Consider the following 16,404-nt stretch of genomic DNA (forward strand, 5'->3'; position numbering starts at 1 on the left):
ATTTTCAGGGGGCGGTTTTATCAATCTGTGTACTGGGGGATCCTCTGAGTCTCACCCTCTGGCACACAGCCCATTCTGAGACTTGCTAGGAGTCAGGCTGCATTTGAGAGGGAGCTACTGTCCTCTCGCTCCAGCGGCCACCTGCCCCCTGGTCCGTGCAGAGCTGCTGTTCAAGCTTCTGCCTTTCTCTCTGCAGAATATTCCCATCCCCACCCTCAAGGCGTATGCGGAAGCCCTGAAAGAGAACACCTACGTGAAGAAATTCAGCATCGTGGGGACCCGCAGCAACGACCCCGTGGCCTTTGTATGTTCTGACCTCTCCACTCCCCTGGGCCCTGGGGCCTGGTCCCACTGTGTGGTGTGGGAGGGAGACTCAGCTAGGAGCCAGGAGGGACTACAGACAGCCAGGCCGGCCCCTCCCACAGTGCCCTGTCCTCATCCAAGCTAATCCTTACAACCACCCTGCTCTTTAGAAGGCTGGGTCTCCAGGAAGGTTAGGCAACTGACCTTGTCTAAAGTCACATAAAAAGAGAAAAGCAGAGCTGACATTGAACAAAGTCACACTGTCCCCTACCAGTTGGTCCTTCTCCACTCAGCACGTCACATTCAGGGGGTGCTCACCCCCTTCTTTGGGGGCTCAGTTCCTCCATGTCTCGAACCACTGTCTTCATTAATGAATCCCAGAGACCAACTTTACTTTTACTGGGATCGCTACAAACACTGCCAATCAGCCAGGTGTTGTGGTGTGCACATGTGTAACTGTAGCACTTAGGAGGTGGAGGCAGGAGAGGTCAGAAGTTTGAGGCCAGCCTGAGTTACAGGAGGCTCTATCTCAAAAAAAGCAAACAAACGGAGAAGCTATGTTTACTCAAAGTAAATCGTACTTATTATAAAGTACATATTATAATTATACATTATAATTATAAATATTAATTTTTTAAACATCCGGTAAAAATGTCTCAACAGCCTATGCGTAATACTGAATTAGACTCATAGTTCACACTCAGGATCATGCCCATCCGTTTGGCCTTGAAGGCAGCAGAATGGTGCAGCCCAGTGCAGCTGCTCTACCACTGGGGAGCTTGGGGGGATGGGAGAATTAGCATCCCAAGGAGGGGATGGAGTAGCAGTCAGTTCTCTTCTCAATCTTAAAACACGTGAGGCTGTTTCCATCAGTGTTTTGGAAATAACTGTATGAGCTTACAGTGGGGGGCAGTGTGGGAACTTCCAGATCAATGACCTCTGCCTGACCTCGGTGGATCCTGAGTCTGTCTGTGTAGTGACATAGCTGGCAAAACCCCATGTACTACTTGTTCATGGGTCAGAAACCAAGCTCGGCATGCTGGCACTCAGCTCCATGCCACGAATGGTTTGGGGGCATGGAATCCATGCCAGGCAGACAGCTGGAGGCAGGCGCCTCCTACCTGCATACCTATTACCAAGTGGTGAAATGTTTCTGGCCTGTTGGTAGACCAGGTGCCAGAGCCATGCAAGCCCCCCCTGCCTGCCTGCCTGCCTGCCTGCCTTGTCACGTATCTCCTGCCCTCTGTTCCTCTATTGTGACCCAACACACAGCATCTGACACAGAACATGACAGGACTCCAGGGCCTGTCCAGTTACCAGCATGTGCAGTCTCTGGCCTGGGATCCCTGTCCACTGGTTGTCAAGCTGGGTTGGTGGTTAGGGCAGGCCAGGCTTTTCTTGGGAAGGGGAGTGTTGCTAGGAAAGCTCGGAGAGGCTTAGGAGAGGCCACTCTACACAGATCAGGCGACAGCCATTGGTCACAGAGAAGCTGACACACCACCTCTGGGCATGCTCGAGTGAGGGAACCAAAGAAGGAGAGATGGTTTGAGCATTGAAGGCTTCCAGGGAGCTGGGCCTCTGACAGGGTTCAGCAAGCAAGGCGAGCAATAGGACAGCAATTCCTGGCATCGCTTCTGACACCCTGGCACACTGATCACGGTGTCCCAGGCCTCTCAGCTGCTGGTATCGCCTTTCCCTATGACACATCGTTTCCACCAGCTGCTAATTACCTCATTTCCTTCAGAGGCCCCGATTGTCATCTACACCCCCTGGCTAGGTCCCTCTCAAACGTGCTGAGGGCCATCTGAGCCCTTACTCTGAAAGCTGGCCCTGTGCTCTCTGAGGAAGACCATGGTGACATCTCAGCAGGGCCACAGAGGAGACAAAGCTGAGCATACACATGGGGAGATGGAGACTCCCCAGGAACCCCAGTGATTCCTGCTTGATGGCCTACTATGTGCCAAGCACTGTATGGTAAAAGAGATATTCTGGTGCATTTTCAACCTACAAGATAGTCTAGTGGTGGAGGCACACCAATAGAAAACGTGGGAAGGGCATGGGAATACTGAGGGGATAGTTCAGTCAGTACACTGTTTGCCTTACAAACATGAGACCCTGAGCCGGATGCCAAGCACCATGTCAAAACTGCACATGATGACTCACTTGTTATCCCAGTGCCAGAGAGGTGGGCACAGAACAGTCTCTGAGGCCCCGTCACCAGCCAATCTAGACTGATCGGTGAGCTCCGGGTCAAATAAGAGACTGTCTCAAGGGACATGGATGGCACGTATGAAGATGACATTGAAGTTGTCTTCTGACCTCCACATGCACATGCACACACATGAATACGAATGCATACACATGCCTGCACATACATGAACATGCACACATATACCTGAACATACATGAGAACAAGTTCTGTGAGATTCCAGAGAGCGTGCCCTGGGTAGCTGAAGCATTGAGAATGGCCTTGAAGGATGAATGAGGCTTAGCCAAGTAAAACAGACCGTTCCAAGTGGTCCAATGAAGCAGAGAAAGGCTAAGGCATGGGGAGGCACTGAGCATGCGCAGTACTCCCAGAGAGCCAAGGCTGCACGGGAGGAGAAGCGGGTCCAGCTCCGAGTGCATGCAGGTGAGCATTCTCCTGCAAGGGTGTTTGGGAGGCACGGCAGGTTTCAGGAGAGCAGAGGCAGAGCCGTGCTTGGGGAGGTAGTACTGGAAGACTGGCCTGGGCCTCTTGGTGTTTGTGGATCAATGGTCAACCCTCGCCCAGGCTAGCTCACGGGTCCCGCTTTTTTCCTGTGGTCCAGGCTCTTGCTGAAATGCTAAAAGTGAACAAAGTGTTGAAGACGCTGAATGTGGAATCCAACTTCATTTCTGGAGCTGGGGTCCTGCGTCTGGTGGAAGCGCTCCCACACAACACTTCTCTGGTGGAACTGAAGATTGATAACCAGGTGAGTGAGGCAGCGGTCTGCTCATGTCTTTCCCTACGCAGGGCAGTCAATGCCCGCCCATGGGCTGCTCTTCAGCCTGCCGGACTCCTGCCTCTCCGAGTTCTGTGCTTTAGTCATTTCTTCTGAGGTAACTCTTTTGGTCTTGGTTGTCTGAGAAAGAGTTAATAACCAGAGCTGCAGGTAGCAGCAGCCTGGGTGTTTGTTAGGCAGCTCACTGCTATGGTGTGCCCATCATCTCTGATCCTCCCATCACTGCCCTGTGGGGTGTGGGTGTGGTCAGTCTCTGACGAAAGGGGCTAAGAGAGGGTGACTCGGCACTCAGGAGGCAAGAGATATGAATCTGCATCTCCCAACTCCAAAGCCCACTCTACCCACGACGGCATGTTGCTTCCAAGCCTGAGACACTTATCTTCTTTACAAATGAGGAACTTCAGGGATTTTCTTTGCATGGAAAATTTGGCTGAATGGTTGTATATGCATGTGTGGAGAGAAGATTGGAAGGAGACACTGTGAAATGGTTGTGCCCAAGCAAGACCCCTAGTAACTTTCTTATTGTAAGATGTGGCAGACAGACAGAAAGTGCTTAGAACATAAATCTAAGATGCACAACAGATTAATCCGAACAATCACGGGCTTGTAGCTCCATCCCACTCAGAACTAGGCATCACCAGCCTCCACAGGACTCGGGACCTTGGGCTGCCTCAACCTAGTCATGGCTTTTGGAAACTTCCCAGCTTGCTCCTACTCCTGTCTCTGCTCCCCTGTCATAGACTTCTGGAACATCCTGTGTTCGCCCTGCCCATTCCCCAACTAGGAAAAACCTCCTCCTGGACGAGCATAAAGGGCAATGTGCACATGTCTGCCTGGCTGCACCTTAGCAATGTACTGGTGGGCCTTGAATAGCCCTGGCGAGTAGGAGAATAGTCCTGCCACTGTGGGAAGTGGTAGACACTGCATGTAAGCCTTTCCCCCTCTCCCTCCCTGCTGCGGCTTTGGACTGGGCATCTCGTATATGCTGGTAGCCTTGATGTTACATTGACCCTGCCCATCTCTGCCTTGTCCTTGGGCCATTGCTGACTTCAATCCCCTGCAGGTGCAAAAGGCAGAGCAGATGGACGGATCACAGCCTGCATTAGCACCACCCGCCCCTTTCTCAGCATGGCCAGTCACAAGACTTCTGTCCTGGCCAGGAAAGAGTCAGGGCCTACACAGCATCCGAGAAAACCTGACTCCCAGGGCAAACCATTAGCCAAAGATGTCTGGTTCACTGGGCATCAAGGTGCCTGCCTTCCCTGTTGTAGCTATGTTGCCGTCTTTGCCCCAGCACCCAAGAGAGAGCTTGTGCTGACCATTGCCTTCACCTTCGCCAAATACCCTAGTGTAAAAACATTTACTACCCCAGCCTCAGTTTCCCCTCTTACAAATGATGACAATTAGCTACTCCCCTCCTAAGGGAATTACCGATCTGACTCATTGGTGACTTTTAGAAACGCTATGAAGGTTGTCTGGGCATCTCACCCAGAGGGACACTGACTGCTCTGTGTCCCTGGATCCATTCAGTGCTCACCCTGTAAGTGGACTGTAATTGCCAAGTGTGCTGTGTAACCTGCCTAAGGTCGCACTGTAAGTGACCTAACTCCTCACTCCAGTCTGTATAACTCTAAAGCCCACACACGGTGCCTGTGGGGTTCTTGAAATGGCTGTAGTTTTGTGAGCCTTGCCTGGCCTTTCTCTCCCAATCCATCCCCCTGGCCATGCTGGCCTCTGTGAAAATGAGGCTCCAGTTGAGGCTTGTAGAAAGCCACGCTGGGTAGAAGGAGAGACAGGTGCAGAAATGACCGTTGTACCAGATGTGCCTGCAAGCTACAAGGGGGTGGGGGTGGGGTGGGTGACGTCCAGTGGAGGGAGCAGCCATAGTGAGGGACATGTCAGGGAGAGGACAGTATTGGAATAAACCCAGAGAGTGGTAAGTGTCTCAAAAGGGACGAAAGAATATAGAGCGAAATCTAGTGAGAGCTTGGAGCCCATCCAGGCAGGACTTGAGGGCCCAGAAGAAGCTTCTAGGGATTAAAAGACAAAGGGCCTTTGCTAGGCTCTGCTCTGGCAAGATGGCCCCTGGCTGGCCTGGAAGGGTCAGGAGTAAAGAGAGAGCTAAGGAGGCCAATAGAAGCTACAAGCAAGACTTCCGGCTCTGGGGTGGCACTCCTACCTAGTGGCGGAAGGGCTGAAGGGATAAAGATGGCTTCTGGTCAGAGGCCCATTCATGTGCTGCAGTGTGACCCAGGAGGCCTGGACAAACAGTTGTCTTCTCATGGTGGCCTGGGTAAGAGGGAGGGACTAGAAGGAGGTGACAAGTGGCACTGATTTATTCCTCCTCCTTGGTTCGTCACGGAGGTCCGTGAAGGCCAGAGTGTTTGCCTCAGTCCTTGGAATTGTAACCTGTGTTGAGAGACTTTCCTTCTTTCTCCTTTTACGGCCAAAGAAAGGGACTCAGGGCCGGCGTTCTACCCTGGGTGACATGGAGTCTGAGGCAGTTTGTTTACTCACTGATTTCCCTTATCTCCAGGCAATGTTCTGCTTCTGCCCAAAGCTGCCCAACGCCCAGCAAGGGTGGGGAGCAGCTTGGGGCGGGGGCCTTGGGCTGGGCCAAAAAGCACTGGGGGTATCTCCCCAGCTTTCTTTTACAGGCGGGGAAACTGAGGACCTGAGAGGAAGTGGGACTTTGTCTAAGACATATCTGGGTTGGAATGTGAGCATCCTGGCTGCATGCTGGAGAGGAGGAACCCTACCCAGCCATGAAGCAGGCTCGAACACAGGGTGCTTTAAGACCCCATCCTGAACCCTGCCACCCACCAGCACTACGCAGCTTTCCTGCTTTCCTGATTCGCCCCTTGTCTCCCTACGGCAAGGTGTTCCTCGGATGGGTCGGAGAGGACCTGGAAACACGACCCCTCCCAGTGAGGATGTGTTCACCATCTGGGCATATCGATTACAGTTCCCTCTTTCTCCTCTACTACACGTGAGAGGGAGACCGCTTGGTGTTTTGAACAGAAGCCATAGGAAATGGATTACACCTTCATGTTGTTTTTCCAAGTTAATTTATTTGTGTCTGGTTGTTCTCTAATTTAACACTGTCTGGGAGTACGTCTGTTATCTATAGCTATATAACAAATGGCCCCAGAGCTTAGCCTTAGACCTCTGGGATAAACCAACACTCAACAAATTTGCTCAGTTTCCAAGAGGCAGGAATCCAGGGCAGCTGATCTGGCTAACTTCCCCCGGAGCATGCAATTCAAGGCAAAGAAGAAATTCCCAACTGTCTTTGATGGCTCAACTTTGGAATCTGGACCAAGCCTATTCTGACACTTTAGAAGTGAGTCAGTAGGCACAACACACACCCACGAGGAGGCACGCAAGGGTCTACCTTTTGAAGGAAGCATACCAAAGAATTTTTCAGGCCTATTTTTACTAATTCTTTGGTAATTTCATATAATACATCTTGAACATATTTACACCTAACTCCTCCTAGATTCATGCTCTACCCCCCTACCCTATTAAAAAAAAACATAACCTAGTAGGACCCTGTCTCAAAAAATATATATGCACATATACATATACACATATATACATACATGCATACATACACACATATATGCACGCATACATACATACATACATACATACATACATACATACATACATACATACATCCTATTGAACCCAGTTTGTGCTGCACATAAACTCATGCATATAGGGCCAACCACTAGAGTGTGCTCCACCCACCTGGAAAACCACCCTTAAAGGAAACTTACTCTCCCTTCAGACATCAACTGTCAACAGCTCCTCAGCTAGGGGTGGGAGCTTGTGAATCCTTCTCCGTGCTAGCACGCCCACTGGCTTCATCTTGCACAGGCAGGCATGGCTGCTGTGAGCTCATGGGTGCAGTGGTCCTGCCGCGTCTGGCCCTCCCTGGCCTCTGGCTCTTAGTCTTTCAGCTCCCTCGTCCTTGCTAGCCCCTGAGCCTTGGGCGTGATGTAGATGTTCACTTGTGGCTTCCGATGACACTTGTTCTCTGTACTTTGAATGGTTCTGAGTTTCTGCATTAGCCACCATCAGGTGCGCAAAGAGACTTCTCTGATGAGGCGTGAAAGCTGTACTAATACTGGTAGAGAGATACAAGCTTAGAGGGGCAGTTCAGTACTGTGCCTGGCCATTTGGCAGAACAGTAGGTTCACCCTTGGGTTCTGGGAGCTCACCAGCCATGGGCTCTTGGCCAAACTTCCAGCCCCAGGCACTCATTTCCTCCTGTAGAGCGGGCCTTAAATCTGACCAGAAGGCAGTTGGCTACCCGCAGTATTTGTGCCTTGCCAGGATCGTCATTATCATGGTCCGTGGGATTCACAGCTCATAAGACAGTTGCTGACTCCCTGCCCTTCTGCACCCTTCACAGCACCTTCAGGTCCTGTGAAAGCTGGCCAGCAAGAGAGTGTCCCTGGTCTGTACCAATTTGATTTCTCCATGGCCTGTGACCAAATCGTGTAGCGTCTTCAGCATTAGGGTCTTACCGTCAGGTTCTGGTGGGCAATCAAGAGCAATACCACCAGCCTCTATTGTTTTGAGGGCATCTCTGAGACACCCCTGAACAAAAACTCAAAAGGGAGTACTTCATGTACGGCCTTGGGCTCTTTATTTGGCGACCTATGGCTTCTGGGATGAGCATTATCACGTGACTCCTTTCTCCAAAATATAGTGAGCCTTGGTTATCCCTTTCCAATTCTCTCTGCTGACTACTTTAAATCACCGTCATAAGTGTCCCCTGTATTATTCTGTCTTGTAGCACTTTGGTGAGAAAGGCTTTTCTTCCCCCTCCTCCCCCCAACAGGGCTTCTCTTTGTAGCCTTGAATATCCTGGACTCGCTTTGTGGACCAGGCTAGCCTTGAACTCACAGCAATCCGCCTGCCTCTGCCTCCCAAGTACTGGGATTAAAGGCGTGCACCACCATGCCTGGCATTTTTTTTTGTATTTGTCATATGTTCATCAGGTTCAAAGCCCCCAGTCACTGTGAGCACGTGAGGCCATGAGCTACCACATGGTGTCCAAGGCGTGCCCGCCGTTACGCCACAACGCCAATTCAAAGTATGCCCCTCTCTCAACAACCATAGCTGACTGTAGACAAGTCTCTCTTCCCTACAAAGTTCGCTGTACTGCCACTTGTGGCGAGAGGTGTGGACACAGCCAGCTATCTACGCTGCAGCATCTCAGGGGCGGCCCAAGAAGGGCCTTTACAAAACAAGGTGTAGCTTCTCTCGTACTAGCTTGGGAAGACCTCTACAAAGCAGTGACTGGAACATGAAGTTGCAGAAAATAAATATGAATCTATTCAAGGGGAAAAGAGCAACAAAACAACCTAGCCCTCTCTATTTCTACCATGTGTCTTATGACCAGAAGTACAGCCACTGGCCATGGGAGGGGGGGGGTGAGGTACATCTGTGGATGGTGGGGCAGGGGTGATGGGAACGGGGTGGTATGAAGGAACACTGTTCATTTCCCTCCATCCAATCATTTGAGTATTTAAAATGACATTATATTTATCCACAAGTGATTTAGTTAATCCTCCAGTAAATCTGAAAGGAGGCCAGAGTTCTTTACTGCCCAAACTCTGACAGCACAGCCCTGGCATCCCAGCCAGCCCTCTCCCTGGGGACTTCTTACTGCATTTTGCCTACGGTCAAGGTCTGAGGTCACTCTCCTGGTCTTTTTATGCCACCCAAGCAAGCTATTCTTAGGGTCATATCCCACAGCCCCATGAGGTTTTAGAGGTTATGGAGCCCTAGCCTTCCCTACTAACGATGCTGAGGAAGACTTGAGAAAGAGGCAGCACCTTTCTACTTAGATGCCTCCAAAGACAAGGGGTCTCCTCCCTCCCTGGACCTGAGCATTGCTGCATGAACTCTCAATGTATACATACGAATGCACATATGCATACCTGGTACCCATAGAGGCCAGAGGGCACTGGATCCCCAGTTATGATCCACCTTGTAGGTGCTGAGAACCATGCCCAAGTCCTCTGGAAGAGCAACCAGTGCTCTTAACCACTGAACCGTCTCTCCAGGCACTCGTACATCTTCTTTAAGGAATTTCTATTCAAATACTTTGTCCATTTCTAATTTATTTATTTGCATCTTTATATATTTTGGATATTAGTCCTTACCAGATATGCTATAGGTTTACAACTTTTTTCCATTCCATGTTATCTTCTCCACACCCCCCATGTGTGTGAGATATGTGCATGTGTGTATGTGTGTATGAAAGCTCATCTGTCCATGCATGCATGCATAGACCCAGAGGTCAACATCAGTGGTCTCTCTGTTGCTCTGTATCTTTTGAGACAGGGTTTTCCACTGAATCTGCTGACACCACTTTGGCTAAAGTGACCATTTAGAATCTTGCTGTGTCTGCCCCTCAGCACTGGGGCTCCGAGCATGCTCCCTGCTGTGTGTGGCCTTTACATCAGTGTGACCTACTGGTTTTGTTTGTTTGTTTGTTTGTTTGTTTGTTTTTGAAGACAGGGTTTCTCTGTGTACCCTTAGCTGTCCTGGACTAGCTCTGTAGACCAGGCTGGCCTCAAACTCACAGTGATCCTCCTGCCTCTGCCTTCCTGAGTGCTGGGATTAAAGGTGTGCACCACCACCCCCTGCTAACCCATTGGGTTTAATTAGAGTTGCTTGCACGAGTGTGGATGGACACTTTCTTGATTCTATAAGCATAAACAATTTACATGTTGATGAAATCAAGCTTATTTATTGTCACCGTCTGTTGATTGTGCTATAGGTGTCATACCTAAAGAACCATTGCCAAGGTCACAGTGGCACCTGTGTTTATCTTAAGCGTATTATAGTTCTTACCGATGGGTCTTTGATCCACAGGCCAGAGGAGGCCTTTGGGTGTCCTCCTCTGCCACTCTCTGCTTTATTCCTTTGAGACAGGAGTGATCCTCCTGTTTCCACCCACCACCCAGTGCTGGGGTTACAGACACAGGTGGTTATGACTGGCCATTTACATGGGTGCTGGGGATCTGCATTCAGGTCCCTGCGCCTGTTCAGCACTCTTACCCACTGAGCCACCTCCTCAGCCCTGGGTGAACATGTATGACACGGGTCAAGGGTCTAAGTTCATCCTTTTGCTTGTGTCACCAATGGCATCATTGAGTTTTCTTGGTGTCCCTTTGTAAAGCAGTCTGGACGGGTGTGTGGGCTGGACCCCCTCTGCTCCGTTCCACATCATGGCTGCCTCACACCAGCACCACAGCGTCTAAACTACCATAGCTTTGGAGTTACTTTGAAATCAGAGAATTTGAGCCCTCTAACATTGTTTTGACTATTCTAAGACATGATTTTTAGATTGCTTCATCCATTTCTGAGTGGGGGGAAAGGAAAGTTGAAATTTTGACAAGGATCCCATTGATGTCACAGGTCAGTTTGGTGGCATTGCCTCACTAGTAGTAACAGATTTCTGGCCTGTGACCATGGGTTGTTGATTTTAAACATCATAGGTTTTTTGTTTGTTTTTTTTTTTTTTATGGTATTCAATGCCGTCTTGTAGTTTTCAATGTCTTCTCTTTTGTCAACATATTCCTACATTTTTTGTTCTTTTTTTATATAATTATAAAGAGGCTGTTTTAGGTGCTTATCCCTACAGTGAGATGCAGAGGGCTTTTGTTTATTGCTCTTATTTTCTATAAGCTTGCCGAACCAGTCAGCAGTAGTGTGTGTATGTGGTGGTCAGGGGTGGAGGCTGACTTAGGATTCTCTAGGTCCAATGTTCTATGACCTTAATATACACCCTCCTTTTTAGTTTAGATGTCTTTCTTGCTGAATTGTCTTAGCCAGGGCCTCTAAAACAATGCTGCTAAAAGCAGCCACAGTGGCATTTTCCTGATTTGGGAGAAACTTTCCATCTTTAAGCATGCTGTATAACACCAGCCTTCTATGTGAGCGTCTGCACTGCGTCAATCTTAGAGAGCAGGTAACACGCCCCCCACTACACTCAGGGTTTCCATGTGGAGAGGTAGTTTGTATAAAGCAAATGTGTAATTATTGGTCTTTTTTTTTTTTTTTTTTTTAACCAAAGAGCCAGCCCTTGGGCAACAAAGTAGAAATGGAGATCGTGAACATGTTGGAGAAAAACACAACGCTACTCAAATTTGGCTACCACTTTACCCAGCAGGGGCCCCGGCTTCGAGCATCCAACGCCATGATGAACAACAATGACCTTGGTGAGTACACGTCTGTATGCTGCCTGCTCATCTTCCCACTCCTACACACTCTCTCTCTGTCTCTCTCTCTCTCTCTCTGTCTCTGTCTCTCTCTCTCTGTCTGTCTGTCTGTCTGTCTGTCTCTCTCTCTCTCTCTCTCTCTCTCTCTCTCTCTCTCTCTCTCTCTCTCTCTCTCTCTCTCTCCAGGAGAGGTTTATGGAGTCAAACTCCTGACTTTCAGGGGCATCGTATCTTGTTCTGGGTTTATGCGTATCTCCCCTAGTCTGTGAGCTGCCTGCCTTCAGGACCTAGGGAGAATGCCTCTCCTCCCCCAGCCCAGCCCGGCATAGGCTTGGCCCAGAGCTTACCTCAGCATGCCGATGGAGGAAATGAAGTTTAGGGGCGCACAGGCTTATCCTGGGTCTGATCCTCTTCAGAAGACCCTTCTCTAGGTCACACTGATTTTCTGTTCAAAATCACAAAGCTCTCGGCCAACACCATCACCAAAAGCCACAGCCCAGGAGATTCCCCATGGCTCCCATGGAGAAGTTAAAAATGTGTGGTTCATAGAAAAGTAAAGGCAGGACCAGAATGACAGCTCAGTGAGTAAAAGTGCTCAGTGAACAAGCTTTGGGGAACTGAGTTCAATCCCTAAAAACTACAGAGTTGTCCTTTGACCTACAGACACACACACACACACACACACACACACACACACACACACACACACACGCACACGCATATGCACACACACACACACACACACACACCACTAATAAATAAAAATAAAATGTAAAAGCAAGTTACATTCCCCTAGCCTCTGATAAAGACATCCTTTGACTCCCTTTTCTAAAGAGAAAGAGAAAAGAGTTTCTCTTGATGATGAGCTACACCAAATACATGTAGTTGTCAACAGGATGAAAGGCGACGTCAATCATCTACGCACGCCCACTTGCTGAACATTCACGAGTCCTGGTGTGGGTGCTCATTACATGTTCCTGACGATGCTAAGGAGGACAGACGATGGTGTGAAATGAAGGCAGTGCAACTGACGAGCCTGTAGGAGAGTCAGAATGAAAACCAAGGCTTGCAGCGGGTCTATACTGTTAACTTGATTGATCGTGGCATTTACCCTGAGAGTCATAAAGCCAAGACAAACAAGGTTTTCATCAAATCCTCACTGTGTCTACACAGGGTTCCCTATAACCTTCTGCAAAATGCAAAGAGCCAAACCCTGAAGCATGGGGTCAAGTAATGACCGGAGGCTCTCAGGTGCCCATGGACGATCAAGTTGAGCGTGCCCATACAAAAGGCAGACGCTCACAGACGGCGCCATGGAACTCAGGCTAACACACATTTCCAATCATGTCCTTCAACTTCAGGACCCATCAGCTAGAGTGCTGGAGTCAGGGTGCTGGGGACTCGGGCTCCTGCTCCTAAGCATAGCATAGCCTGAGGGCTGTTTGTTCATTGCTCACCTCACAGGCCTTTTTTATAGAGCCTTGAGTCTAGAAAAATGAGCCTCTGTCTCGGTTTATCCAAGGTACCATTATTTGAAACAAGATGAGATCAAACATAAATAAGACGCAAAATTCTTACCATAACACAGATGAGATAGTTCAACGGAACCATTGGATGAGGCCAGCTATCAGAGTATTGCAGGCCCAGCTGTGATCTGGGCATGGACCAGCACTTAAAAACCCCGAGACTTCCCCTGGGCATAGTTTAAGCATTCGACATGACCATCACACCCACCATCTCACAGCTAACCTGGCTTATCTTCCCTGGAATCGCAGACAGATGACAGTCAGGGGTGCTGAGGGGTATAGCAGAATCTTTCTGGATGAGACAGATAAGTTCTGAGACTCGGAGTCCAGGCTACAGACCCGACTCCCATCACAAGGGTTCCTGAAGGCCATTGTGGGAGGTTCAAAGCTAGAGCTCACAGGATTACAAGCTCAATATCTACTTTCCCACATGAGACTGATGCCTGGTGAGGCAGGGGACCATGTTTGGGGTCACAACCATTGTTAGTCACTTTTCTGAGAAACCTTGGTGTGACCAGGCTGCGCTGGGTGAGCTGGCATAATAGAAAGGCTAGTTCTTGGATGTAGGAAGCCGTGGCTCCTTTTAGGGGAAATAGACTCAAAGGCATGCTTAAAAATTCACGAATGCCCACAAGCTCTGTGCAAATAACACAAGGAAGTGATTTATGAGAACAGAAGCCAGTGGAGCAAAGCATCCAGGTGAGGAGTGTCTTTGGCCAGGTTGAAAGGCAGAGAGAGGCTGACAGAGAAGGTCAAGTGACCCTGCAGGAGCTCTAAGGAAGGACTGGGGTACAAGCCTTAATAGGGGCCCTGGCCTACAGGATGGTTGTACTTTTTAGTTTTAGTGTCAACTTGACACAAGCTAAAGTTGTCTGGCAAGAGGGAATGTCAACCAAGGAATTACCTCTGTCAGACTGGCCTCCAGGGAAGCCTGTGGGGGCATTCTTTTTATTACTGATTAAGGTGAGAGGGGCCACTGAAGGCCACACCACCCTGGGCAGGTGGTCTTAGGTTGTATAGGAAAGGTAGCTTAGCAAGCCAGGGGGAGTCAGTGTTCTTCTCTGGTCTCTGCTTTACTTCCTGCCTCTAGGTTCTTAGCTTGAGGTCCTGCATTGGCTTCCCTCAGTGATGGGCTGTGACTGGGGCGTAGGACGTGAAGGCAGGTGGGAAGTAGGAACCATGGCAGTTTGTTGACCAGGGATGCCAAGATGAAATGACGACAGTTGCCTCAAGGAACCCCAGGGGCCTATGTGTAGCTGCCCCCTTGATGTTTCTCACAGGAGGAGCATCTCAGTGTCACAGACCACACTCAACAGTGCCAGGTAGTGATGTATGACTTCCAGTTTGAAAACCAAATGTGTACCCATTTGCTGACTTTCATTATGAGAACAACTTTGAATTCTAACAATTGGCTTCTTCCTGCAAAAGAAAAATGCCTACCATCCTTCCAGCTTGGTGGCTCCCTCTTGCTGCCATGCTGTGGTAAAGCAGGCCCCTCCCATGTCCATGGCTGGGGTCGCTGCACTATGTAGACCTGCAGTTGGGTTCTGCCTTGGGGGCGCTGAGCCAGTGCCTGTATAAGGCCTACTGGTTGCATCTCTTGGTCTTTTCCACCTTGAGCTCAGAGCTCTCAGCAGGCCATTCTGTGGATGCATACAGAACACGGGGTACGGTTAAGGGACAGAGCTGTCCCCTCCTATCCACGTTTCCTTGCCACAGAGCCTCAGATGACTCTTGTCTCCATGCTATTTATAGCCCAGGCCAGGCTCAGGGTGGCTCGCAGGTCCTCTGAACCTGACACCAGCACTCTTTAACAAACTCTGAGGCACAGCCGTTAAGTTAGGCAGCAGTGGAGGGGAGTGTGCAAAGAGCAGCGTATTTACAAGCAGAACATCCTCCCTTTATCACGTCCCCAACGCCTTTCTAACCAGCACTTCAAACAGAGCAAACCTCAAAGCAGCTTTTAATTCTTAACAGTAAACTAGCAGGTTATAATTGCATGTATTTATGAGGTACGTGTTCTAATTCAAGATTAAAAAGTAGAACAATTATGTCACATTGGTAAGCATATCTGCCTCAACTTTTTTCTGTGGTAAAATCGGTTGAGATGTACTTTCAATTTTCAAATGTTCAATACCCTGTTTGTAACTACTCACCATATTGTGTGAGGGTCTCAAAGGAAACAAAATCCCCCCTGATTCCTCCTGGGATTTTGGCTTTTGACCCCTCTCATGGCTCCTCTCTCCCCATGCAACTTCTGTACCCACTATTCTGCTGGGTGCTTCTGTTGCTGGATTTCTTCAGATTCCTCGGAGACACAGAGGATCTGTTTCTCTGCTTCCGACTGTTTGACCTGGCATGGCACCCTCACTGTGGCAGATGGCAGAGATTGGTGTTCTTTAAGGTCAGACAGTGTTGCGCATAGATCCCATATTTTCGATCCCTTGCCTTGGCAGCTGTGGGTAGTGCTGTGACACTTCGGTGACACACTGACTTTGGATCTTTGGGGTAATAATAATAATGCCTAACTGTGGACCTACTGGATCCCACATTAATTTCTCTTCTTAGCCTGGGCAAGGGTTACTTTGCCTACAGCTCTCCCTGTGGACATCTGGGTACCTCCGGGATGCTGCCCCAGCTCCTGCTAGCCAGTCACCTCTGCCACATTCCCCTGCAGCTTCCTTGACTTCCAGTTCCTTCAGATGGGCACCTCCCAGCAGTACTCTTCCCGAAGCTGCTTCCTCCACTCACGGCTTAGATGCCTGGCCAGCTCCCATTGCCAGGCTCAGCCCCCATGTTCCTCAACAGAGACATGAGGCACTTTGAGGCACTTTGAGGCACCAGGCTCTGTACTAAACACCCTATATAACTGCCTGCTAGTATTGTCCCCACCTTTCAGTAACAATGCAGTCTGTGGCAGGAAGTCACCCACTGGCAGAACCCAGGTTTGAACAGAAGCCTCTTTCCAAAGCCTTGTGTTCTACATCGGGGGGGGGGGGGGCGCTCCTCATGACATCCTGACAAGCCATCCTCTTGTTAGGCTAAGCACCCATTCCGGAAGTCTGAGTGGCCTCAGAAGTGACCCACCAACAGGCTTGTTTACAAACAGGCTTTCCTATTTTACCATCCTGCACCCCTTCTTCCTTTACAACCTAACTGACCTACTTCCTGCCCATCCTAGGAAGACTGGGCCACTTCACCCACACGCCTCTCGTATCTCAGAGGTCTGCCAGGGCATCCATAATCTCTGTCAAGGTTACTGTTTATCCACTGTTGGCCTCTGACATGCTGTACCTTCATCTTTGTTGAAGGATGGCATGGCACACAGCACCAGGCAAATACTGA

General features: G+C 49.5%; 1 protein-coding gene across 3 annotated transcripts in view; it reads left to right on the forward strand.

Moving 5' to 3' along the window:
• TMOD1 (tropomodulin 1) overlaps nt 1-16,404 on the forward strand; it is a 73,989-nt gene that overhangs the window by 54,898 nt on the left and 2,687 nt on the right. For all 3 annotated transcript variants that reach the window (XM_084784610.1, XM_084784612.1, XM_084784611.1), the window contains 3 exons: nt 197-304; nt 3,114-3,257; nt 11,389-11,533. In XM_084784610.1, the coding sequence (XP_084640736.1) occupies nt 197-304; nt 3,114-3,257; nt 11,389-11,533 (397 nt within the window). The remainder of the gene's footprint in view (nt 1-196; nt 305-3,113; nt 3,258-11,388; nt 11,534-16,404) is intronic.

This window comes from Acomys minous (genome assembly GCF_964271855.1).
Source record: "Acomys minous genome assembly, chromosome: 1".
In the NCBI taxonomy this organism is placed as follows: Eukaryota; Metazoa; Chordata; class Mammalia; order Rodentia; family Muridae; genus Acomys; species Acomys minous.